This window comes from Furipterus horrens, unplaced genomic scaffold (genome assembly GCF_987537825.1).
Source record: "Furipterus horrens unplaced genomic scaffold, mFurHor1.1.pri manual_scaffold_3, whole genome shotgun sequence".
NCBI classification, from domain to species: Eukaryota; Metazoa; Chordata; class Mammalia; order Chiroptera; family Furipteridae; genus Furipterus; species Furipterus horrens.
In genome coordinates, this window is record NW_028327173.1 from 121,669,241 (window position 1) to 121,696,198 (window position 26,958).

Below are 26,958 nucleotides of genomic sequence, written 5' to 3' on the forward strand. Positions count from 1 at the left end.
ACTAAGCCATATCAGCCAGGGCTAAGTGGTTGTTTTCTTCATCATGGCACTGGAAAATAAAATTTGTACAGTAGTCCCAACCTCACCTGTAGCTTGTTACCTGCAGTCAACCATGATCAAAGAGATGAAATGGCAAAGGATACCCTGAAACAAGTGATCACATTCACAGAATTTATTATAGCATATTGTTCTATTTTCTTACTGTTGACTCTTGCTGTTCTTAACATACGTTGTTTCCACAGGGAAAAAAAAACAAGAGTACACATGGGGTTTGACACTATCCCTGGTTTCAGGCATCCACTGGGTGTCTTGGAACATATCCCTCATTGATAAGTGGCAACTACTTCCTGCTAGAGAATATTAAAATCCCTGAACCTATTCTTGGTGGAAACTGGCCCAGAAACGCAGGTAGCTAGCTCTGCAGTTGGAGTTTGGCTCATTTACTGCTTAGTAATTACATGAAAAAAGGGTTTTTCAGTTTTAACGTTAGCTTACATTTATACAATGCTGGAAATGCTTGTGGGCATCTTCACTGGTCCTATTTATTTGTCAAAGAAGGCATGATGAGTACTGAAAGTCAAGCCTAAAGTTATAGTCAGTGTTAAATCACAAACTCAAAAAAGGCCATTTGCAACTAAAGTGCTCTTGTATAAAGCATCAAAAACTTAATACAAGTACTAGTCTTAAGCAGTCACACAAGTCTAAGCCGCATTTATTTTCACATGTAATGGGCAACAGATACTCCAAATTCACACAAATTTATAAAACAAAGTTAATAATCAGTTGGTACACTTGTGTTATCTTGTTTACAGATTCAAGTGTAATTGAACTTTATTTTGTAAACTTTCATACAATACTTAAAACAAAAATTCTTGAAAACACTTATTGGCATGTTTCAGTTAGAGCCAACACAAAGGTTAAGACAAGACCACAAACTCAAAAACCAAGTTTCGAATATACTTTTCTACCTCCCTCCCCTGGGAAGAAGTGATTATTTTTAGATGTATATGCTGTATCACAAAGAAATAATGAAGACAAAAGAATGATGCTCCCATAATGAAGAAAATGTCAACCAAATCATACTGTTTTAATTTATCTATCCAACATATGGTGTAAATATGAGAAATGGGGAAATGCTTAGCTGAAAATAACAAGAGAAATTAGAAGTAGTAAATCATCTTCAGAACAAACTATGCCCTCCAAAGGTTGCAAAGATCTGTCTTTGCCAATGCGAAATAATTGTCTAAGGCAAATAAGAGAGGAAACCTTCAAAGACATTCTAATCATGTTCAGTATCTAGTGATAAAAGCTGAAAATGATGTCAGGAGATATTTATTATACAAGTGTCGAGGACATCCCAATACTAATGAAAGAAATGCACATTTATTTCTACAAAAGCAACATACGATACAGAATTAGAAGGGAACAGAAAAGATTTACCTATTAAAATATACAGATTCTTACTGAAGAGTATAGGATATTTAAAAAAGATGACAAGGGATGTTAATCTTTTTTATTATTATTATTTTTTACATATTTTGGAACCTCACATAATTTTGATAAATAACTCTTACAAAATTATGCAAAAAGTACAAGAATGTCTGGTAAACAAACAGTCTATATTTCCCAAAATTTTTTTTTTTACAACATGCAATTCTTAAGGCAGCATCCTCCTTACAAGGAAAGGTAATCCTTTTACTCATCAAGAAATCTTCTGCTGCAAATTGGCTAAGAAAGCCTGGCTTCTTCCATTAACGCCTTTTGTCTTTCCTGTCTGATTTTCGGTCTCTTTCACTTCTTGAAGATCTTTTGCCTGATCGACTACTCTCTGATATAGACCTCTTTCTGTCGGACCGGGAATTCTTATCCTTTGATCCTTTTGTATCTCTACTACTGCCACCTTTTGAAGATTTGTGACTCCTTTCTAGTCCTGATGTATCCCTTCGCTTCCGATCCACGCTCCTTCTGTGCTTTCTGTCTCTATTATGTCCCCGACCTCTACTCCGACTTCTACTTTCACTACTACTAGTAGTGCTGCTGCTGCTGTCTCTGCTGCTGCTGCCACTTGTACTGGAGCTGCTACTGGAACTACTTCGGCTACTACTACTGCCACTGCTGGAACTGCTTCCACTGCTGCTACTGGTTGAACTGCTACTAGAACTACTACTGCTACTGCTCCGACTTCTACTCTTGCTTGTTTTATTTCTAGCTCGACCTCTACTTCGGCTCCTAGTTTTGGTTTTGGATTTGCTCTCTGAATGTACTGTCAGGAGTGGCTCTACTGTCATCTCAGTGACTTTTACAGATTCTACAGGAAACTCCTTCCTCTCAGGTAGTAAATGCCCTTGCTCCTGAACAACCTGAGGTGATGACTCTAAAACAGCTAATGGCAAAGTCTCAGGTTGAGAGCGAGGTTGGGGCTGTAGTACTGGTTGGGACTGGGATAGGGGCTGAGGAAGGGGCTGAGTTAGAGCCATAGGCTCAGGTTGGGGCTCAGATTCTTTCTCTTCTTTGTCCTCAGGCTCATTTTCCATTTCTAGAGCATTAGCATTCTCTTTTGCAGGAGAAAGAGACTTACATTCTTTATCTGGCTCAACTTCAAATTCCATTTCTGGCTCCAATTCCTTGTTAGTTTCATTTTCTGAAGGTTCTACACTTTCAACTTGATTGGTTTCCATTACCTCCTGCTCAGCAATTACATTTTTGACACTCTCCACCATCTCTAGCACATCCATAACTTCAGGCTGACTATCCTGCGGCTTCTCACTTTCCCTTACCTCAGTTTCCTCTTCTATCTTAACCTCCATCTCCTGTTTTTGTTCCTCTTCCTCCTGTTCTTTCTCTGCATCACTATGAACTATACTTATTTCCTTTTCCTCTTCCTCTCCTGCTTCCTCTATTTCTACATCATTGTGCTGATTACCTGTCTCCTCCAATTCTTCCTCTCGCTGAGCCACCTTACCCTCTTCTTGTTCCGCCTTCGCCTTCTGTTCTTCATTACGCACCACCTGTTGCTCTTTTTCCTTCATTGATTGTCTTCTAGGCCTAGCCTCCATTTTATTTATTTGTTCTGCAAATTCGAGGCGTCTACCTTCAAATAAAGCTAAAGAATAAAAATTTACATGTGTAAAATTTACTATGGTAAAGTTAAGTTCAGTCACAATTTGACCCCTGGTTACAATGGTCATTGAGCTTTATCTCAATGTCTTTTTGTACAGAAATGATGACAAAAGACTAATTATTTTGAGTAATCACAAACTGACATAAAATGACAAAAGCAATAATTCACCCAAACCCTATATATAAAGAAATTAGTCACAGCAAAACCACATCGTATTATCTAAATGATGGACAAAAAGGACAATCTTTTGATATTTAACTTTATGCTAGCTGAAAAAGAACAAAACTTCCTTCAAATAATCATTTTATGGTAATATCATGCATTATTTTTTCTGATCCTAAGGAGTAATGTTATCTAATCGCCATCTTAGCAGTGTCTATCTTTCCATGTGTGCTCACTCTTTGGACTATATTAATGTTCTGATGGTCACCTTTTCCTGTTTCATTAGTATTTGTGTCTGCTACTAAAAAGTATCAGGCAAAAAGAAATTCTTTCACTTAAATACGTAAGAAATACAGAGGTATGAAGCACTGTCTACATAACACAAGTTTCCAGTTAAACTCCTTCATTAAACAAATGCTCCTACACATTAGCATCGAATTTTAACGACCAACTATTAAATCACAACCTGTTATAGGAAACAAATAAATATTTATATGTCTGTTACCTTACCCATTAGGAATATCTCAATGGATGTCTTCATGTACACTTACCATTCATTTTTCTCTGTGACTCTTCTATTAGTTTTTGGGTAGCTGGACACATTCTTCCAGGAATATAGAACAAATGGGGCTTTGTCTTAGTTCTTATATATTTAATTATCTTGGCATTATGCTCATTCCATTCTTCTTGCTTAAAGAAAAGGTAAAAAGTCAATATTTTTGTAAACACGAAAGATCACCAATTTTAGAATTCTAAAATACCACTCACCAGCTGCGCAAGCTCAACCTTCTGTTCCAAAAGCCGCAGTTCTGTCTGTTTAGCACGCCTCTCTTCAAATAGTTCTCTCCTCTCATTTTCAACCTGCTTTCTCTCTTCTTCTGCCTGCACTTCAAGTTTTTGTTCAATTTCCTGGCGTCTCTTTTGCTAAAGATAAATTATGAACTTTAAAATGCTATTATATATCCTGATTATGTGAAACCTTACAATTTTACTAAATTATTTGCATCTGTGTTTTACATTTGCAATTTAGAGTACCAACTAATTAAAACTTAGTGTGACTCAGCATTTGAGATGGACTGAAATTTCTCTTTCAGAAAACGGGGACTGAGGCTTTATGTGTAAAAATTTTAAATTTAAAGCCATCAGCCAGTATCAGTAACTGTTCCATTCCAATATGATTTTTAGGTAAGGCTCATAAAGTAAGCACACACTGAAAAATGTCTTTATAGATTGTCTTCAGTTACTCTTCTTAAATAAAAGATTGACAGACATGATGTCCTAATGAAGTCATACCTTCTCTCCATCTATTTTAAAAAAACATGCTTACTCCTCATTAAAATGCCTTTAAATCTTTTATATTCTCTTGTAAAGTTAACACATAAAAGCTGAAGTTTATAAATTGCCTATAACTGAATTGTTGTGTCCTTTCCACTATAAATTCTCCCGAGAAGCAAAAACTTGGGTTTCAACTTCACAGACCTTCAGCAAAATCTTCAGCAAAATACAAGCTTCTAGAAAGATGACAGTTAAATAAATGGTTTAAGTAAACATTCACACTTTTGCTTCTAGAGTGCTAAGCATTGCTCCTGAGTTTGTAAATAAGTCTAAAACATTAGAATTACTGAACTAGCAGCAATGATGAGTTCAACTTCCTTGCCCAAGAAAAAGTACTTCGAAGCCTAAAGGGACCTGTCTAAGACCATGAAACAGGACTGTTATAGAGCATAGACTAGAGGTCAAGTTCCCCTGAGTCACAGACCACAGTTCTTTGCACTACAAATAAGTTCACTCAACTGGCTCAGCACCTTAAGAAAAGACCAGTTAACGAGTTAACTTCAGAAAGTTTTGTTTTTCACTGGCTTAATTTCAGGATTGCAACTAAATCTTGAGAGCTTTCTGGCTCTTTTTAAAATCATGTAAGCAACTACTTTGATAACCTAAGAAAGCAAAGAAAAAAATGCATAAATACCCTTTCAGTAGCAACAGTGGATTCTTGTTTAAATTTCTGAAGGGTGCCCATCAACAAGCCAAATATTCGCCGGTTCCTAAAGAACAAAAAATAAATAAAATTGAGTTTCAGTAGGACCCACTTCATTATAACTGCCATTTCCTAAAAAGAAACATACTATAGGCATTTGGACAACTGCTTAAATTTTTTCTTTTTTAAGGTTTTATTTATTTTCAGAGATGGGAAGGGAGGAAGAGAGGGAGAGAAATACAGATGTGTGAGAGAAACAGGCTGGGTTGCCTCCTGCATGCCCCCAACTGGGGACCTGGCCTGCAACCCAGGCAAGTGCCCTAACAGGAAATTGAACCCGTGACCTTTCAGTTTGCAGGCCGCCGCTCAATCCACTAAACCACACAAGCCAAGGTTGCTTAAATTTCCTTAAAATTGCGTTTTTTGACAGGGGTTTCTTTTCTCCAGGAGTCACAAAGATACCTTTGCTTTCCCTTTTCATCCATATTTTGATCCTGGATAAGGTCTCTCCGTGTGCGTTCTTTGGAGGTAGCTACAACTGAAGACTGCAAAGCTGGCTGCAGGAGAAAAGAAAATCTCAGTAATTTGGCAAGCATATGGGTGGTACTCTTCAATATATTCTAAAATGAAAATACTGTATTCATCTCCTTAGTTCTTTTCATCTCAATTACCTTTTTAACATCATCATCCTCTGGGTCGCTTTCCTGGCGTGATTCTCTCCGTGTCCGACGCTCTCCGCCCAGCCTGTCAATAGAAAAAGTAATTTAAATGACCACTACAATTTGACTTGAGTACATACCGAGGGCAGATGACTACTTTTTCTAGGACTCATTTCCAGAAACCTCATTCTATCAGTCTTCATCGCATTTTACTCTTTCCTCCAGTAGTGAAAGAATAAAATATATCATCAATGCCCAATCCAGACATTAATCTCCTTTATTTTTCAAACTGGCTAAGTTTTCATAGTACGAGACAGAAAAGCGGCACAAATTAACTATTTTCTCAGTCTTACTCATCTCACGACCTTTATTTTGGTAATCTTTATCATTAATGAAAAACTGAATTTTGAGGGATACCGTGTGTCTCAGTTATCAAAAATAACCACACAGGTCTGCTCATAAATTCCTATCTGGTCAGGACATGGCAAGTAGTCACATCCCAGGCAAATAGCTTCCTTAGCTAAGGTCAATCTTTACCTCAGACAAGCTCTGCCCATTGCTCTTATGCACTTAGGATAACATACTTTTGAAATGTTGGACTAATTTTCTTTTCTAGACACCTGAAGGCACAACCGCAGGCTCCACAGCACAAGACCAGAGCCCTCATTGCTATTATCTTATCCTCACATGCCATCTCTACGTGCTGTAAATATTAACTAACCTGCACCCACCAATGTAAAAGACGTCTCTCCATTTTGCTTTTTATCCAGTCCTAAAGATTTTTCCTGCTTTTCTTTCTCCAGATTCCTTAATCTACCACCAATGAATTTCATGTAACCCTCACATCTCCTCCTTAGATTCTAATGTATAAAATAAGCTGCAAAACTGCCATTTTCCAGAGCATTTTCTCAATCCATTAAGATTTTGCTTCTGGACATGTACTCAAAATTTTGGTTCATATAAACTCTTATAAAACTTTTCTATAGGCTGGATGTTATTTCATTGACCAAACAATATTCATTAAGTATTTACATTTGAATATCACCTTGGAAAATAAAACACATTAAGTATGCCTTCAGAATCTATTTTTCCCACATACCTACTGACTGCCCCTTCAAGGTCTCTCTGTTTGGCTGGGGGTCCTCCTCCACTATCTGAGAATCCACGCCTGTGATTAAAAATGTCCAACACAAAGTACTTGAAATTTAAGGTAAATGATTTTTCCATTTAGCATGAAAATTTAATCTTTTAAATATCCTTCTGATAAAAACAATCATAAATGCGTATTCACTCCAAGATGCCTTTATAACATTTTTTTAAATCTACAAGAATAAATTAAGTTTATACAAAAATGATAGTTAATACATTGTTTTAAACATAATTGAAACTGCGATAACTGCAGGAACTACAGCTGATTACAGCTTTAAACACAAATATTTCTAACACTCGTTCTACCATAAATTTTGTTTAAAATGACATATTTAGTATAAAAAAGCACCAGCAGTTTTAGCATATGAATTAGGTCCTAAGGAAATCTTACCTCAGCAATAAACTACCACGTCCTCTACCTCCACCAGGACCAGAAAGGGCCAGCAATCTGGCTTGGATGGGCCTATAAAATATTTACAAATCGGTGTAAAAATCACATGCGGACACATCTAAGGTATTGCATTTGCTCGTGTGGTTCATCATAAGGAGAAAATAACCAGAAAAGTTCTAAAAAGACGGATCAAACCCACGTGTTTGAGAAAGGACAGGAAACACTATTTTATTCAATTTCCGTATTTTTTCAATATCAATTATCACACAAATCATATTGACCTCGATGTCACTACACATTAACAAGCTTGGATCAGTCCCCAATTTCGCTAACTCCAAGGAAGGTGCACGTGGGCAAGAGCCTGGGAGCGAGGCGGCGAACCCTGTCCCTGGAGGGCCTCCGGGCCGGCCCGGGCCTGGTGGTGGTCGGCGGGGAAAGGGGCTTTGTGCTGCAGTTCCGGGCCTGCAGAGCCAAGGGCGGGAATCAGCAGTCCCGACCTCCCACAGGCCTGAGGCCAAACGGCGCACGCTCCATCCGCTCTCCTTCCTCACGCACGTTAGCCTGAAGACCTATGGCGGGGGCCCTGGAGACTCCTCACCTCACAGAACATCGGTTTCGACCGCCGCCGCGGGAACAGGCCTCGATGTTATAGCCTGCTCATAGCTGATCGCCCTCCCCGCCCCCAATTCACCCCGGCTTGATAGCTGCCTCTGAGAGCCGGCATTTCTCATACGGCCCTTACCTCACATCATTCGGATCCCGTCCGGTGAGCTTGCGAATATTCTCATCCACATTCTTTAGACTCTCTTTGGCCTTTTCCAGCTGCTCCTGCAAAGTTCTCACAGCGACCGCCATCTTCTCCCCGCAGCAGGCTTCAAGACTGCTCTACAGGCAGCCCCTGACTGTGTCGCGCCGCCGACTGGAGAGGACTGGCAGCTGGGCTCAGCCAATGAGGGTAGGCGTTGTTTTCGGCCTCAACCACCCAGCAACCGGAAGGGGGGAAATCTACCGGTCTTTGTGACTCTGGGCCAATGAAAAGTCCGCCACGCGGTCCTTCCCTCCCCAGTTAGGTGCAGGTGGCTGGGCTCTGCTTCTAACGCAATGCCGGGGCGGGTTCGTGAGCCTTGGTCTTTCGGAGACGCGGGCTTACTGGCTTGCACTCGTGAGTAGGACTGCGGAGGTTTGCAGCCCTTTTGACCTCTGATCTGATGAGCTTTACGTAGTCTTAGCCACTTAATCACATCAAAGTGAGTCGGAGGCGAGTGTATTCTCCCACTCCCCATCAATGATAAGATTAGGAAAGGGTGCGGCCGTTGTGTTGGTGCGCATGCCCAGAGAGAGTGTGGCGGGGAGCCGGCTTCCCTGGATTGGGTTAAACCAAAATGAATGTAGGGAAGCAAAGAATGAAGAAACAGGAAAAGTCGTTAATCTATTAGCTGACAGTTATTTTGGAACACTGTAAAACGCTTTAAGTGTATTATGCCTCTCAAAAGCTTGAATAAAGTACCTGTTTTTCCTGATAAAGAAATTGAATCCGTGGATACTGTTATTGTCCCTAGGTGCCAACCTGGACTCACAGTCAGATCAGACCCCGTGCAACCCTGTACTAGAAGAAAAAAGCGACGACGAGACAGATAAGGCAGACATTAACCTCTACACCTGGCCCAGAGCTGGTTAGTTTTAAGATGTGGTCCAGGGAGCGAGCGGTGCTAGTGTTGGTAGTGTGTGTTTGAGATTGTTATTAAACTTACGGTTCTGCTCTACCTGCATTGCCACCAGAAATATATTTGCAAATATCATAGCGAATTACAGCTCAGAAAACATTTTCTCACAATGTTACGAATAACCTTTGGATTCTCATTTTCCATTTGTCAGCCAGGCATCCTCCTAGCACCTCTCCTGGCACCAAGCATTAGCAGGCCAACTGTATTTAACTCAGGCCACCATTTTAATTCACTCAACTTTTAAATGCTCCTCCGATGTATGAGCTTTGAAAATAAATCCTAGAACAAGATAGCTGTGTTTCCTGCTTTTCTGGAGTTTATAAACTCCTCAGGGAGCAAAGATCTTTCATGTATTCCTTCACTCAGCAAATAGTGAGTGCCTTTTATGTGCCAGACACTATTCCAAGAACTTGGATACCTCAGTGTACAATATAGATCTCTACTCTTAAGGAGATTGGGAACAGAAAGAGTATGGAGATAGAGGACAAACATCAGTAAATTATGTAGCATGTTAGTGAAAGAGCAGAATATGCCACCCCAAAATGTGCCAGGTTGGCATATGAACTATTTTGAGCTGAATACAATTAAGACCCAGCTGGTTAAAGAAAAACTTTTAACCTGACCGGTGTGACTCAGTTTGTTGGGCATTGTCCTGCAAAGCGAAAAGTCACCAGTTCAATTCCCAGTCAGGGCACATGCCTGAGTTGGGGGTTCTGGGCACAAAGGAGAGGCAACTGACTGATGTTTCTCTCCCTTTCTTTCTCCCTCCCTTCTTCTCTAAATAAATAAATATTTAAAAGAAAAGAAAAACTTTTACCTCTCCCTAACTACCTAAAATAATTTAGTTAGGGGGCCTGGTCAAGGAGGAGAGGTAATACCAGAGTTAATTTTAATTTTTTTTAAATTAAATTTATTGGGGGACATTGGTTAATAAGATTATATGTTTCAAGTGTACAAAATTATAGTACAGAATCTGAGAGATAACTTTTTATCTGAAAGGCCAACCTGCATGGCAGGGCAAACATCTGATTACCAAATATCTGCTCTTCCTGTGAATTGTCCTTTCACTTCAAGCCAGAGGTCCCTATCCCATTCCTTAAATCAGGACATAATATAAGCCTCAGTTGCTTACCTGCCTTTGGAGCTCTCATGTTCATGAAATTAAATTTATTGTCCTCCTGTTAATCTATTTTATGTCAACTTAATTATTAAACCAACCAACAACAAACCTAAAATGGTAGAAAGAAAACTCTTCCACCCCGACATTAGAAACAGAGACGTGCTATTGGAAACAAATATAAAGTAAAGCTAGTTAAGAGGGATGAAGATTGATGAATATTACTTTCTCACTGTGAGCATACTTGGTGCCATTGATCCGTATTACAATTCTGTGTCGTGGGCAGTACATGAACCAGGAGAATGTGGTAACAATAGATCCTAACACCAAATAAAATAGTATTTCTGTTACGTAGCAGCTAGGAATGAGCAGCTGGAGGGGAAATAAAGCAGGGCTCCTGCCCAGTACAATCTAATGAAGAACTTAAAACAGGAGGCTAGAAACAAAAGGGAGAGACATGGCTCACCTGTGGACTCAGCAGTCCTGAGCCTGGCCTTTTACGATTGCCAGGTGTCCTGAACATCACAAGCAAAACTATAACAGCGCAGGAGGGGGGTAGCCCTTGAAATTCTGTGTGTATTGTCTCCACTAGCTGGGAAAGAAAACTTTTGTATCTGCGCCAAGGTCTGAAAGGGAGAGGAGAAGGGGGAACCTAGAAACTGGCTACAGTATAAAACCCCTGAACCCTACTCGTGCACTCAAATTAGCTGAGTGCCCACTTGTGGCCTGGTTCTCAAGTGTATAGCATGACTTTATTTCCTCTATACGTGGGGTATTCAGACGACGTGGGTGCCTGCCTGTAGTTTCGTGCTCAAATGTATTTCATAAGTAAACTTGCTATTTTGTTTCCACTATACGTGCTGCCTCTGGCCTGAATTCTTCTCTTGCAGGCAAGGTAAGAACTGAGGAGGGCGAATCCCCTGACTTGGGTTTCCCCTGTAACATTTCCATGAGAAAATGCTTTTAAAGTTAACCATGCAGGATCTATTCCTGTTTCCAAAGGATCTATTACTTGGATTGTGAACAATTTAATATAGTCTGCTTTATGGAGTGGGTGGAGGAATCAGTGAAATGCTGTGTTCGACATTTAGTAGGTGCTTAATGAGTGTTTCCCTTCTATTCTTCAAAATATTCTAAGAACCACGCTGACTGGGTAGCTCAGTTGGTTAAAGCATCTATCGCTCTTCCAAGGTAGTGGGTTCAATCCCCAATCGGGGCATATACAAGAATCAACCAATGAATGCATAAGTAACTGGAACAAGAAATCAATTATCTGTCCCCCTCCTTTCTCTATCACCCCCACCCCACTGCTCTCTAAAATCAATAAATAAAATTCAAAATATTCTAAGACCTCCATGTTATTGTAGTTTGAGAAACTACCTCATTAGGTTGGTCAATTGCTTACTCTGACTTAAGTGTTGAGCTTGGATTCCTTCCGTTCCTTGATGGTGGTGTTGAAGGAAGAGTACAACTGGGACATAAAGGACCTAACTTCACATATGGGAAATTTTAGTGCTGGGAAAATTAAGATTATGGTTGCAAAATTACACTATTTAGTGTTTTCGAAAGCTTAAGTGGAACTTTTATGCTTAGCTTATCTAACGATCAAATAAACTGATTTAAACATTAGAAGGGACATATAAAAAAAGCCACTATAATTCTGATAATGGAACATGATTTTAAATTCCTGTGAAAGGATATGAGGAGTTGAGAGGTTGTCAGCAATTTGAAAAAATTCAATATGTTATTTTGGGGGAAGCAATGAATTAATCGGAAAAAAATCTGCTTTGTCAATTACATATTAAGAAAAGAGCTAACCAAATGCTAAGCAACACGTTTATGCCAGATTTGCTAAATTAAGAGGTGCATACATCTAACATATGTATTTTCCCCTTTGTACTTGTTTCACATCTGTCACAGATTTTGAAAAAAATACTTTATTTATTTTTAGAGAGGGGAAGGAAAGGAGAAAAAGAGAGAAACAGCCATGTGAGAGAGAAACATCAGTAGCCTCTCCTAAGTGCCCCAACCTGGGACAAACTGGCAACCCATTCATGTGCCCTGATGGGAAATCCAACCTGTGACCTTTAGCTTTGTGGGACAATGCTCAACTAACAGCCTCACCTGTCAGGTGTCACAGATTCTTACGAACATCTCCCAATGACAGTTGCTTTTCTGAAGTCTTTAGCGCTTTTCCATTCTTCTAATCCTCTGATTAATGTGTGTTTTCTTCTTCAAAGATATTTTGTTCTTTGCTTACTTCCTTGTCCCTTATTCTCCAGTAAACTTCCTAGTGGCTGAAATGGCTTTAAATCTTTTTGCATACCTAGGCTTAATCTAATACCGATTGGAATGATTTCTCAATAATCTAAAATGTATGGCCTGAAAACCTCCGCTGCCTTGCGGCATACCTCTTCAGGGGAAAGGCTAAGGGAGTAAACCCCGACAGAAAATCCGGAGCCGGAGTCCCTAAGGCGGTTTGACATTGTAGTCAACGCCGGCAACTCCTGCGGCGCACCTGAAGCCAAGCTGTATTGACTCCGTCTTTCCCTTGGACCCTTCAGCTGCGAAGAGAGGGGGGGTCTGCTGCATGGGCAACAGCAGACCCTCCATATCACCCTGCCCAGGCTCTGTAGCTTCAGCTTCACTGGAGAGGACACTCCAGCGTCATCACAAGATGTCGATTCAACACGGGAGGAGACAGATACCGTGTCACTCCCGAGTTGGACTGCACAGCCATTCTCGGCGGTGCAGATAGACTCTTAAGAAGCTACACCATCGTCTCTCGAGACGGACGGCTGCCGACGATGGCCTGAAAAATTGATATACACTGTATTTTTTTTTTTTTTTGAGAATTTGTATATGTATTTGAGCCAAATTGACAACATGCTGGGGAGCAAGATCTCAAATGCTCGGTACTTAACTTTTTACAACTTTTCATATTGTACATAGGGCAGGAAGTGAAAGCTTTTGATGAAGCAAATACACATTCTTATCGATTCATCTAACTCATAGGAAATTGACACAGAGAAAGCTGTGGGAGCTCCTTCTATATTATCCCACCCCCCAGCCAGCCTCCGCAGTATCTATCACACGGGCACCAGCTGTTCACCCCAGGGAAAGAACTCTGTGATCATAGAGATAGCTAAATGCCGGGATAGAGGGAACCGGAAGTTGTATTTTTCGCCCCCAGCCCGAGGGCCAGATTGGGTCTCTACGGGTTGGGTTTGGTTTGGTTCCTGGAGCTGTCAGACTCTCTGGTTTGGCTGGAGGTTTTGGCTGGAGTGCTTAGCAGCCCCGGGGTGAGCTTGTTCCGGTACGGGATCCTCCCCGGCCTTCCCCCACCAGAACCAGCCTCCAGGAAACTGAGTGACTTCCCTGGTCTCCTAGCAACGAGGGACTGGCTGTGGACAGAGGGAACTGCGGCGCATTCCAAATCGTTCAGGCGCTAGCCGGAACCCAAGAGCCTGGCCCAACGAGAGCCGAAAAAGAGAGCTTGCGAGAATAAGAAGGAAATGGCGGACGAGGCGTTGTTTTTGCTTCTCCATAACGAGATGGTGTCTGGAGTGTACAAGTCCGCGGAGCAGGGGGAGGTGGTGAGTGCTGCCACAGGCCCTTGAGATCCTCTTGCGGTGACAATTTGTTTTCCCCTCAGTTTTTTCCTTCAAACCTTGTCCCATCGCCACCCAGCGCCTCCCGATGTGTAGACAGGCTGGTCTACCTGCAGGGATCTTAAGCCCTAGAGCCTGTCAGCTGCCTTCGGCCTTTTATCCTCTTCTCTTTCGCATTTTCTAGTGTTTGGTGCTTTTTTGGTCCATTTCCATTAATTGTGTCCTGCAGGCCGCAGATTTTCTTACTTTTAGTGTTGTCTCTGCCATGATTTACGGAAGGGTCTCCTACTTAATTCTGCCGTTTCCAGCACTTCCGAGCCACCCACTGTGCAGACCTGCGCCAGCTTGAGAATGCTGTCCCTCCCTCCTTTATCCCTAACCCTTGGTACCACTCCACGCAACCCGAAGACAGAGGCCTAATGAAAGTTGAGGTCAAAGCAAAAGAGAGTTTGCAGGCATTACTATAATTAGGAAACAAATGAATTAATTAAAAACTATTTAATGCCCATTATGTTAGAGCTAGTTTTTTAGGTAGTTCTCTAGGTTCCGGGGATATGGTAATGAAGGAAACAATGGCCCCATCCTTGTGGAGGTTACTTCTCATATGTGGCAATCCTTATTCACGCATTGGTTCATTTGGAAAATACTTCTTCAGTTTTTATTGTGGGCCTGACACTGTGCTAGACGAATGAAGTAAAACTCCTGCCTTATGGTCGTTGGGGAATAGGGGTTTAATGAATAATTAAGGTGTTTGGTGGTAATTAGGTATAGAATTGTGGAGTTGTAACAGACCTTAGATAAATGAGATATTTCAGAGTCATGCTGAAGTTAGAAGCCCTTTCTATAATGCCGTTGATAAAGAGGGATGGAAGTGGGGGTAGGAAAAACGTCTTAGGCAAAGGTAAAGACATAGAGATGTGAAAGAGTGTGAAGTATTTAAGTATGCTTAAGTATGTGTACTTCATTGCGACTAGATTGAATGATGGAGAGTGAAACATACTGAGAGTTAAAACCAGAAAGAGCCTTGTATGATGAAGAATTTGGACCTCTTGGTGGAAGCTTTAAAGGGTTTTTAAGAAGGGGAATGACATGGCCCATTTGTACTTTAGAAAGAGGGGCTGGCTGGAGAGGGAACATCCTTGTAGTTAGAAGATCGATTTATTGCAGGTGCCCAGACAGGAGATGATAAAGATCGTAATTAAGACAGGGATAGAAAGGAGAGGAGTGAACAAGTTTGAGAAATAGGAGGTAGAATCTCTAGGACTTGGTTAGGTACAGGAGTGAAAGTTTTTAGCTTGAGCAGCCAAGTTGGTTGAAGAGGAATAAAGGAGAACAAAGAGATGAAGATAATGAATTATTTTTGGACATGTTGAAATTCTGTGATGTCTATAGGCTATCCAAGAAAAGGTATTGCCAGTTTGTAAACTATAAGACAGGTAGTGTCTTAGTCTGTTACAGCTGCTGTAAAAAAATACCATAGACAGAGTGGCTTATAAACAACAAATACTTATTTCTCATAGTTCTGGGAGCTGGAAAGTTCAAGATCAAGATGCCAGCAGAATCTGTGTCTGGTGAAGTTCTGCTCCTGGTTCATAGATGTCTTTTGGCTGTACCTTCACTTGGAGGAAGGGGGCTAGCTAGCTCCCTGGGGTCTCTTCTTCTTCTTTTTAAAAAATATGTTTTATTGATTATGCTGTTGCAGTTGTCCAAATTTCTTTTCCCTCTGCTTCCCTCTACCCAGTGACCACCCCCCTTAGTCCATCCCCATTTGTTGTGCATATAGTTCTTCTCAACATCTTCCTATCTACTCCACTCCCTCCTACTATGCTTCTTAATTCCTGCATCATCTCCCTCCCATTACCCCCTTCCCCCTTCCGGCTGACCTCCCCCCAATATGTTCCCCATACCTGTGATTCTTTTTCCCCTCTCGTTGCCTACTTAGTTTGCCTTTGTTTCAGTTCCCTAGCTTCTGTTGTTGGTTGTTGTGATACAGTTTTCATTTTAATGTTCATAGTTTTGATCCTCCTTCTTCTAAACCATATAACAGTGATTTGGATCTAATAAAGTCTTTCAGTTTGACTTTGTCCTGGAAGCACTTTTTCTGCCCTTCTATTCTGAATGACAGTTTTCATGGATAGAGTATTTGTGGTTGTAGGTTTTTGCTTTTCATTCCTTTGAATATTTCTTGCCAGTCCCTTCTTGCCTGCAGAGTCTCCTTTGAGAAATCAGCTGATAGTCTTATTGGGACCCCTTTGTATATAATTCTCTTCTTCTCTCTTGCTGCTTTTAAGATTCTCTCTTTATCTTTAATTTTTGACATTTTGATTATAATGTGTCTTCGTGTGGTTCTCCCTGTGTCCAGTTTATCTGGAACTCTCTGTGCTTCCTGGACCTGTAAGTCTGTTTCTTTCCCCAAGTTAGGGAAGTTCTGCTTCATTGTTTTTTCACATAATTTTTCAGTTTCAAGATCTTCTTCACCTTCTGGCAACCCTATAATTTGGATGTTTGCTCTCTTATAGTTGTCCCAGAGGTTTCTGAGCTTCTCATTTTCCTCACTTTTTGTTTTCTCTTTCTGCACTGGTTGACTGTTCCTTCCCTATGTTCCGATTTGTTGATTGATCCCTGGTTTTCCTTCCCTCACCACTTGTTTCATTTGTGTTTTCATTCATTTCAGCAGGACTAGCCTTCATTCCTTCCCCGTCTTGATTAAGTCCTGCTGTTAGGTCTGTAAGCTGTCTTATAACTATAGCTATGAACTGAGCCTCAGAAAGGTTATCTATCTGTTCGTCCGCTAATTCATGTATTTACTTTCTGGTCAGCTGCGTGATTGGGATCTCTATCATTATTCCTGCCATGCTGGCAGTGTTTTGCTTCCTGGGCTGTCACCCCTCCTACGCTATAGGGAGCAGAGCCCCGTGCATTCGTCACTACCAGGCAACCCTTCTCACCACAGCGTGGCGCTTTGTGTGGTGAGGTCCAGGATGGATTCCTGCCATTCTCTCCGCTGAGAGACCGGGAGCCTCCTCTTCTGTCCCCACGCCCTCTGGGCCTCACAGTCTGAGGCAATGGGTGTCTGCCTTTCCCGGCATTGGAACTGCAAGCTGATGGGTCTGGTCTGCAGTTAGGGGTGCTCACAGGCGCTTCTCTCCTCTCCCTAAATACGGGAATCTGTGCTTAACTGCAGTCCCATCGCCTGTCGCTGCAGCTGCTGCCACCGGCACAGCTTGACCTCTCCACCCTGGCTTCGCCCCTTCTACTCGTCCAGATGAGCACTAACTACTTGTTTATAACTTCATACGTTGGACTTCCATGTAGCTTTATTTTCTAGAACTTCTGGTTATTTCTGGTTTTGCGGTAGTTGTATTCCTTCTTAGCTGTGGAAGGAGACAAAGCGTGTCAGTCTAGGCCTCCACCTTGGCCAGAAGTCCTGGGGTCTCTTCTTTAAGAGCACTAATCTCATTTTTGAGGGTCCTCATGATGGAATCACCTCCCAAGAGTCCCACCTCCTTATACCATCACACTGAGGGTTAGGATTTCAGTATAGGATTTCAGTATATGAATTTTGGAGGGACACAAACATTCAGTCTGTGTTGGATAGGCATGATGCATTGGTAGATATCATTAGGAAGACATCAGGAAGAGTACTGGAAATGAAGCAAATTCTATTGTTATTCAGAGGTCTTTTTCAAGCTACAATTTTTTAACTATCATCGTCAACAACCAGTAGTTATTAATGTTCAGTGTCTGTGTTAAGTTCTGAGTAGCAGACATTTGCTGTTTGTGCAAAGCTAGCCTTCCTTTTCCCCAAAGAATAATCAGTAGCATACCCCTTTTACTCTTTGTCATACTGTCCCTGTTCCACCCAACCCCCAATGTGTGCAGTCAGTTCTCTTCATTCTCTCTCTCTACTTTCTCTCTTCCAGCTCTTGCCCAGGAAAACCATCTTTTTAAAAAAGATCCCTCTTTTCCCTGATGTAATAGCCCAAAAGAAAACAGAGCTTTTGTAATCATGACTGATAATTTTAAGAGGTGTGCTAGTCATGAATGAGAAAATAAATCCATAAGTTTTCAATCACTTAAACCAGCAATTTTCCTTTTTTTTAGGTTATTAAATTGTTTATTGTGTTGTATTTACAAAGAAAACAGACAGTGCATCTAGTAGAAAGAATAAATCAGCGATTTTCAACTGGTGTGCTGCAAGAATTTTTAAAAGATGTAGTACCTGACTATTTAGCAAGGGGCATTGACCTCTTTTCCCATAGATCTTCAAATAAAAATATGACAACAGTCAACACAATAGCTGTCTGGTATGAATGAATCATAATTATACCCCCCCTTTTTTTTGTCAGATTGGCAAAAAGTATATTTTTTGGTGTGCTGCAGAATTTTAGTAATTAGCTTGTATGTGCCATGAGATGAAAAAGGTTGAAATCACTGATTTAAACTAAAAATAACTTTTCCTATTGCAGTTGTTTATGGTGGGGGGAAAATTGAAAGTGCATATAAACAAAATAATTTTTTAAAAATTATGTGGTAGTCTTTTTCTGTTATCTTCACCTGAGGATATGTTTACTGATTTTAGGGAGGAGAAGGGGGTTGGGGGAGGTGGGGGGAGAGAGAGGTTGAGAGAGAGAGGGAGAAAGGGAAAGGGAGAGAAAGAGTAAGGAAAGAAACATGGACATGAGTGAGAAACATAGACTGGTTGCCTTTCATAGGTGCCCTGACCAGGGACTAAACCTGAAACCTATGTATGTGCCCTGACCTGGGATTGAACCTGCAACCTTTTAGCGGCTGGCCAGGGCTAAAAAGTTATCTGGCAGCCTTTATAATAAGAATCCATATTGGAATCAGGGTGTAAGAGGGTTCATTGTGTCCCTGGCCTGATAGCTAAGTTGGTAGAGCATCGTTCCATATGCCAAGGTTGCAGGTTTGATGCCTGGTCAAGGCACATATGTGAATCAACCAATGAATGCATAAATATGTGGAACAACAAATCAGTGTTTCTCTTTCTCCCTCTCCCTTCCTCTCTTTAAAAATCAGTAAAAAAATTTTTAAAAGAGGGTTTGTTGTGTTATTGGCTCTACTTTAAGTGTGCTTCAAGTTTTTTAATAATAAAAAATGTAAAAAAAAGAAACACAGTCCTGTCATACAGAAATGGGTTTTATATATCTTTTTATACATAAAGTTGTAAGTTTTGAAATGAAATAAAGGAAAGAACCAATGTTTTCATCCTCCAAATCAGTGATTTTCAAACTATGTTAAAGAGGAATTAAATCATTAAAAACTGAATAATTGGGTGCTTACCTTTATGGATAATAGATTTTTTTTAGGAAAGTTACTGGATAAAATATTTTCAGGTTTAATTTTCTCAAAAATTTGGTGCCTGATAGCACTCACCTATGCCAAAGGAAATGAATAACATCAGGTATTTATACGGCTTTTTTAAAAAAAGCTCATGTGATTATAGTTAGTCTTTGAGAATGTCTACATATATAAACAGTTTGTGCTAATCAGTATGTTCCTGGGTGATTCTACAAAGAGTAGATTGTTCTGCAAAGAGCATCTTGACTTATAGGTACTCATTACACCTGAGCACGTTTGGGAATGAGTGTGGAGAATAACAGAAAAACCAAGGATAGTGATAACATACGATAGTAAATGTATGTACAAAGTGTTACTGCAAGCTTAGGGCCCAAAGGAGTATCAGGGAAGGTTTCTGGGAGGATGTTATACTTGAGCTGAATTTAAAGGATGTACAGTTTAGGGAACCATGTTTATAAAGGTATACATAGAAGCAAAAGCATGAATTCTGGACTTGCTGCTAAAATTTCAGAGTGATAGAAGGAAAGAAGGATGTTTGTGAATATGTAACGGATTCTGCTTAATTAGCCAGGGATCATTTAAGGAAAGGCACATCATGTCGTTCTAAGGAGTTTGGACTTTATTTTGAAGAAAGGGGAAGAGGTGCTGAAAGATCCATAGAGAAATAACATGGTTTGTTTTTTAGAAAGTCTATACCAGAAATACAGAAAATAAATCAAAGGAGGAAAAAACTAGAGACAAGGAGATCAGTTGGAAGGCTCTGACAGCCAGGAGAGAAATGATAAGGGCTTACACAAGCAGTAAGGATGGAGAGAGAAGATGTATTTTGGAAAACATGTACATGATAGGCTCCACGGGGCTGGACTGCAGTGTCTGTGGAGAGGTTGGGAGCAAAGAGGTGAAGAGAACGGAAGTTTTCTGGTTGGACTAACTAGGTGGATGGTGATGCCATTAATGAAGTTAAGGAATTCTGGAGGAAGAGCAAGCTAAATATGCCTAATTTGAGGGGCATGTGGGACCTCTAGATGGCTATGTCCAACAAAGTCTATACTAGAAATACAGATGTTGCAGTTACAGCCCCTAAGTGGAGTACATTGTTCTTTAGAAGAAAGTTCAGCAAACAATGAAGCCTATGATGCACTTCTTAGTGGGAGATAAACAGGCTTCAGAATATATAAAATACCCTGCCCTCTTGGAGCTGTATTCTAGCCGAGTGGGGATGGAGGAATGTGGCAACATAAAATTAGTAAAATGTATATATTGTATGTTAAATGGTGAAAAAAGTTCTTTGGAGACAGCTTAATCAGAGAAGTGGGGTACGTGGGATAAGAGGGCTATTTAAAACAGATTACTGACCCCACACCTGGTTCTGATTCAATAAATTGGAGGTGGGATTACAGAATTTGTCATTTTTACAGTTTCACAGCGATAGCAGTGTTGATGGTCTTAAAAATCACACTTTCAAAATAACTAGGACAGAGAGTTCCTGGAGGGGAATGATGTTGCAATTTTAAAGAAATGGTTAAAATAGGCCTCATTTGTAATGTTGACATGTGAAGGGTTGATCTTGTCAATGTCTGGAGGAAGAGCTGCCTATGCAAGATCCCTGAGATAAGGGCATGTCTAGCATGTTTAAGGACAGCAAGGAGACCAGTGCAGCTGAAGCAGAGTGAGTGAACAAGAGTAGAAAGTTGAGGTTCAAGAGGTGCATGGGTCTGGATGGTATAGGTCTTTGTAGGTCATCCAGAGGTCTTGGGGAGTCTTCAGCAAAGAGACAGTATTTGAAACCTTAAGACTGGATGAAATTGTCAAAGGAAGAGCAAAGCATGATCCCAAGCATACATAGAATGGTGGGGTTATCAATTTTGACACACTGAGAGCTAGAAAGCCTGGATGATTCTAACAGACATTTTAAAGCAAGAAACAATGGAACTGAGTGACAGCACAAAGCAAATGACTGTTAGAAAAAAGTTAAAAGTGATACCAAGGGTTTTTTGTATTTTTTTTTAATAGAGAATTTTATAAGAGTTTATTTGAGCCAAAACTGAGGACAATTGCCAGGAAGCAAGATTTCGAATGCTTCTAATACTAAGTTTTATAACTGAGGAGAGAAAAGGAATTGTTGAAAATGTAAAAAAAAAAACAAAAACAAAAAAGTAAAAAATGTAGAGGTAGAGTAATTAGGAAGAGGCTTCGGGATATCTGAAAAGTAATAATAGGCAACAGTTTCCTATTTATCTTACTGCCTTATGAAAATGATTAGTACTAAGAAAATTCACTTTTTCTTATAATGTTCAATGAAGAAAGTATAAATGTTTACATTAATTTTAGCCAACATTTTAAAACAATTCTGAATATGAACACTTTGGCATTCTAAAAGTATTCAAAGCTATTATTTTTTAAAACAGGAAAATGGACGCTGTATTACTAAACTGGAAAACATGGGGTTTCGAGTGGGACAAGGACTGATAGAAAGGTGAGCAGTCTGGATTTGAAAATTTTCTTCCAGGTAGGTTATGAACAAAGATGATCTATTTCAAAAGGTTGCATAAAACTTAAGATACTTTAATTTTAATTTCCAAATTTTGGTCTATACTTCACAAATTAAAATATCTTTTTAGGTCTTATGTTATTTTAACTCAGTTATTCAATTTTTATGTTTTATTATTTGAAGAAAATATATATTTTATGTTTTAGACTTTTTGTTCCTGAAAACTTTGGTGTACTGAAACAGCTATCTAAAATCTTGTTGCATTTTCTACTTAAGGTCCATAGGTTAATTAACCTAAATGTAGTTTTGTTTAAATGCATAGGGATGGAAGTTCTTTAGAGTCTATGTTTATGCATGCAATCATCTTTCAGTTTCTCAAACAATTCTTTTTAGTATTCCTTTCTCACTATTTGAATAGTTGAACTTTATGTTTTATATAACAATACTATGATCATCCTCAGCTTTCTGATGTGCTAGAATGAATTGTATCTAAAACTGCAGGTTTCCATTATACCAATTTTAGCCCCATAATTGTATTGCAGAATGTGAATCATTGTGATGGGGTCCACTTGCTTTATGCTCATCACTTTATGACTGTCAATATTCAGTGCTGTCCTGGCATTTGGTAATTAGTGAACAATTGACCCCTCCTACTTTCTTTGGAGGAAAAATACTGAATTACTTCTAGTTGATCTTTTTAGGTTTACAAAAGATACCGCAAGATTCAAGGATGAGTTAGATATCATGAAGTTCATTTGTAAAGATTTCTGGACTACAGTATTCAAGAAACAAATCGACAATCTAAGGACAAATCATCAGGTATTTAGATAAATTAAGGCCTACATTTTAAGTCCTTTAACTTAATATAAATGTCCTATTTCAGTGATTTACTTATTATTTAAAACTTAAAATATTTTTTAGTCAACTTTGGAATGTTTCTTTTATGTTATTAATAAGTCATTAATTTTTACTCTTAATAGCATATAGTGAATTAAGACAAAGGGACAACTATCAGTAATGATAGCTGTTTCTTTCACCCCAATTAAATAAGTTACTTTAAGTTTTAAAAACTAGCAATGTCAGAATGATAAAGATTTTGGATTATGTAGTGGTAGTAATAAGCAGAACCACAAATTCTTCACTTGTCTTTAGAGTAATTTCGGAACTCTGATTTATAGAGCATATTTAACCCTTCTTATAAAAGTCTTGAATTGTTTACTTACTGTTATATTTTCTATTAAAATATTTTGTTAATATGAGAATTAATAGATTGCATGGAAAATAGTGCATTTAAAATCCACTCAAGGAAATATTTATAGTGGATTTGGCCTTTTGATTAAGTATAAAAAATGAAAAAAGGTATCTAGTAGCTACCCATAGAATTTTATTTTTTCACATAACAATTATCAACCTGAATTTGAAAGTACTTGAAATACTAATGGGAAGAAGTGACTCATTATTGGCTTTATAGGTAGGAGTTAATAATATATAACTGCTGAGTTTATCTGGAGAAGTTATTTCTTATTCTTTTACACTAGACTGTGCATTAAGGATAGGGACTATGTCTTATGCATCTTTGTATCTTCCGTATCTAAAAGCATTGAATAAGTATTAGTGTTATAAAATGCTGCCCAGTTTTTCACCTTGAACATTACAAAACTCCTTCACTTAAAGAAAACTTGACCAATGGAAAGGAGAGTTTTAATAACTTAGAAAGGTCTTAAATTGGTTTGAATAGGTAATTTTTAAGGACTGCAGACTACATTGACTTTGGATGTGTTTTCTGTTTTCTTGATCAGGGCATCTATGTACTTCAGGACAACAAATTTCGTCTGCTTACTCAGATGTCTGCAGGAAAACAGTACTTAGAACATGCATCTAAGGTATTTAGTGGAATAGAAGATTGAGGTTTTTTTCATTATGAAAAGAGTAGAACCATAGGGAGAAGTACAGTGCCAGTCACAACAGACTTTTGAACTTAAAATAGGTTTTATGGTTGTTCTCTTTTGTTTAAACACTTTGCTATGAAATAGGAGACAGATGTTCATCATGTTAAAATAACTTAAATTGTAGCTAACTAGGCTCATGATGACCAATTAAACAGTATAAATAAATACCAATGAAATGTAGGTGAATGGGATTTTTGAATATAGCAGAAATGCCAGAAAAGATACTCAAGCTTATAAAACTCATATTAGCTATGCAAAATTATTAACCTCAAAGTTTATATTTACAATCTCTTTTAGGTTAAAAAAATTGGTTTAAACATAGCATTATTTCTAAGAATACATGTTTTGTATTAAGTATATCTGTGTTTCTTGGGTTTTGTATAGTTTTTTCAATCTCTTGTAGGAATCAATAAATAAGTAGACGTGTTAAAGAAAGATGACAAGTTGTTTTTTTTGTTTTTAAATATTTTTATTCCTCAAGGTTGTTTATTGATTTAGAGAGAGGAAGGGGGAGGGGGAGAGAGAGATTGGGATGGGAAAGAGAAAGAGGAAGAAAGAAAAAGATGTTGATGTGAGAGAGAAACATCAATGAGTTGCTTCCTGTAAATGCCCTGACCAGGGATTGAACCCACAGTCTAGGTATGTGTCCTGACCAGGGATCGAACCTGCGGCCTTTTGGTTTACAGGTTGCTGCTCCAAACAACTGAGCCACCTGGCAAAGGTGATTAAAATAGCTGGAGCAGTGTAAATTGCTATTTATCTGTAAAAATTTGTCCATACCTAAATTATCTAACACAAAGATAATAGGTGTAAGTGGAAAGAACGTGGACTTGGGACCAACTAAATCTAGATTTAAGCTAAGCTTCGTAACTTACAGGTTTGTGATACTTGGTAAGTTACATAACCTCTCTGGACCTTAGTTTTCTCATTGATAAAACTGGTCATAATAATCTCTATATTATAAACAGTCTCTAAGCTTTTTTCCAGTTCAAAATTTCATAACTGGATCTAATTGCCTATCAGTACCCATTTATTTATATTACAAAACAATAATATTCTGTATTATTCATATATACATAGTATTGTTGAATATCATACAATACAAAAATATAGATAAAAGTCCCTGGGGTCATTAGTTTTTTAGTTCCCATTTTGCCCTGGCTTTCTCTGCTGTAGCTCAGTCCCTTTTCCTTTCCGTGTTTCAGTGTAACAGGGTGTCTCAATGATGGCACTATTGATATTTTGAACTGGATAATTTTTTGTGTGGCAGACTTAAGTTTTCAACAAATCAAGATTCTTGGTTGTAGAAAGCAGAAACCAACTCTGATTGAATGGAATAATATTGGCTTACAGAACTGATGAAAAGGTTCAGAAAACAGGCAAGGATCACAGGAGGTTAAAGCAGCCAGAAAGAGCCCAATCATTCCACAGAGAGGCTCTGGTTAGAATTCTTCAGGCAGTACTGACATTAGACACAATCTACCTTTGTTGTCTCTAGAACTAATTCTAACCTGTTTCCAGCTTGATTTTTGTCACTTACTGTAGATTCAGAGTCCTGGACTGGAGCACACAATTGGCAGAGGTTGTCATGTGTTACGATTTAGTAGCAAGGAGCTGGGAAATCTTAACAATTAGAATTTCCAGTAATTTGAAAAAGTTCTTCTTCAACCCTTCTTTTTAAACAGAAGTGACTTAATAGTAAGATTTAACTATATGTCATAGTTATCCATAGATTTACTGTCTTAGGAAAACCTTAATATGTTTTTACATTTTTTTGTACCTTTTAGTATTTAGCATTTACCTGTGGCTTAATCAGAGGTGGCTTATCAAACTTGGGGATAAAAAGTATTGTAACAGCTGAAGTGTCTTCAATGCCTGCTTGTAAGTTGAATTCACATTTCTTAAAAATGGTTTTAGTTACTATTTTTCAGTTCTGGTTGTTTTTGTTGTTGTTTGTTTTGTTTTTGTTAGCTTAGAGGAAATTTAAAATGCTAAATCATTTACTTTGACTAATTTTAGCATTTAATGTAGTAATATGTAGCATACTCATATTCAATGATTTTTGAATTCATAATGGACATTGATTTAAGAAAATGTGCTAAAGAAATCCAAATTTGACTATTTAAAGGACGATTCTTAACTTCTAAAGGAATAGTTTCTGTTGTATTCTTTTCAGATAGCAAATTTCCCTATAGCATTGAAAAACTTTTTTAAGTTTTCTAGCCAACTGGCCTATTATCACTAAACTTTCCAAAGATCTTTTCACCCAGAGCTACCAACCAAGAATAAAATTGACTTGAGCTTAGCTGCATTTTCTTTCCATTCACAATGATAATGAGCAGTGAAATACCCAAAATGTAAGGATTACAAAGAGAAATAAAGGCACTTATTCAAACCAGATAATCATCGCATAAAAATGAAATTGACTTTATTGAATATTGTGGATGAAGATTGTAAAGTCTGAAATAACAAGTTTCTTGATTAAAACTTTATGATGTTTAGACTTGTTTTTCTTGTTGTTAAAATCAAAATCATTTTTCATGTTTTCTTTTTTAGGTAAATTTCAGGTGATGATACAGAAGTTGTAGAACATACTAAAATGCAAGGCTTCAACTGTGTAAAGAGTTAAATTATTCCTGTATAAAGTATTTCAAGTAGTAATGATTTAACTATATTGTTGGACATTTGTATTGATATAAGCTATTTGATAACTTGTACAATGGAAAATGTACTCTTAAGCAGGAGGAAGATTGTATTTATCAATTTAACATAGACTAAGTTAAAGCAGATAGATACATTCAGAGTGAAAAAAACCTGATTTCAAATAAATAAACACCAAGGTGTAGGATCCTTATTTTAAACATTTTTGTTTGCTTAGAGTGATGTGAATTTTAAGACAGATGGAGAAGCAAAACTCAGGGTTTGATAAATTAGCAAAAGTATGCACCAGTCAGAATCATTTGTTTAAGAATGAACAAATTTTGATTTTGTTTTATGAATGTTTTAGTTATTAAAAAAGCAAACAGCACACTAAATTAGACTTAATTTTTGTTATAATTTATTTTTATTAAGAATTTTTATATCTGTATAATAATTTCACTATACACATTGTATATATGTGTGAGAGATGGCATATATGACTGCCTGAATTGCTGAAAAACATAATTTCACTTTAATAGAATTTATTTCTGGAGGGATCCATTAATGTAATAAAAGTGAAATATAGTTTAAATATGACTCCAGGGCCAAAGAATATTAGGTATTTTAGGAAGGGATTTTTATAC

The 26,958-nt window shown here is 38.5% G+C and overlaps 2 protein-coding genes across 2 annotated transcripts; one reads left to right on the top strand and one right to left on the bottom strand.

Moving 5' to 3' along the window:
- Window positions 1–646: 646 nt before the first annotated feature.
- On the bottom strand, window positions 647–8,388 carry PNN (pinin, desmosome associated protein). Its single transcript, XM_090270114.1, has 9 exons — window positions 8,203–8,388; window positions 7,461–7,532; window positions 7,020–7,088; window positions 5,933–6,005; window positions 5,724–5,818; window positions 5,253–5,328; window positions 4,052–4,207; window positions 3,835–3,973; window positions 647–3,103 (listed from the first exon to the last, which is right to left on the bottom strand). The coding sequence occupies exons 1-9, from the start codon at window positions 8,313–8,315 to the stop codon at window positions 1,752–1,754; spliced, it is 2,145 nt and encodes a 714-aa protein (XP_090126240.1). The 5' UTR covers window positions 8,316–8,388; the 3' UTR covers window positions 647–1,751.
- A 5,058-nt stretch (window positions 8,389–13,446) lies between these two features.
- Window positions 13,447–26,714, top strand: TRAPPC6B (trafficking protein particle complex subunit 6B). The gene is made up of 6 exons (XM_090270115.1): window positions 13,447–13,897; window positions 21,643–21,710; window positions 22,427–22,544; window positions 23,525–23,608; window positions 25,462–25,555; window positions 26,231–26,714. The coding sequence occupies exons 1-6, from the start codon at window positions 13,817–13,819 to the stop codon at window positions 26,260–26,262; spliced, it is 477 nt and encodes a 158-aa protein (XP_090126241.1). The 5' UTR covers window positions 13,447–13,816; the 3' UTR covers window positions 26,263–26,714.
- The last annotated feature ends 244 nt before the right edge of the window (window positions 26,715–26,958 follow it).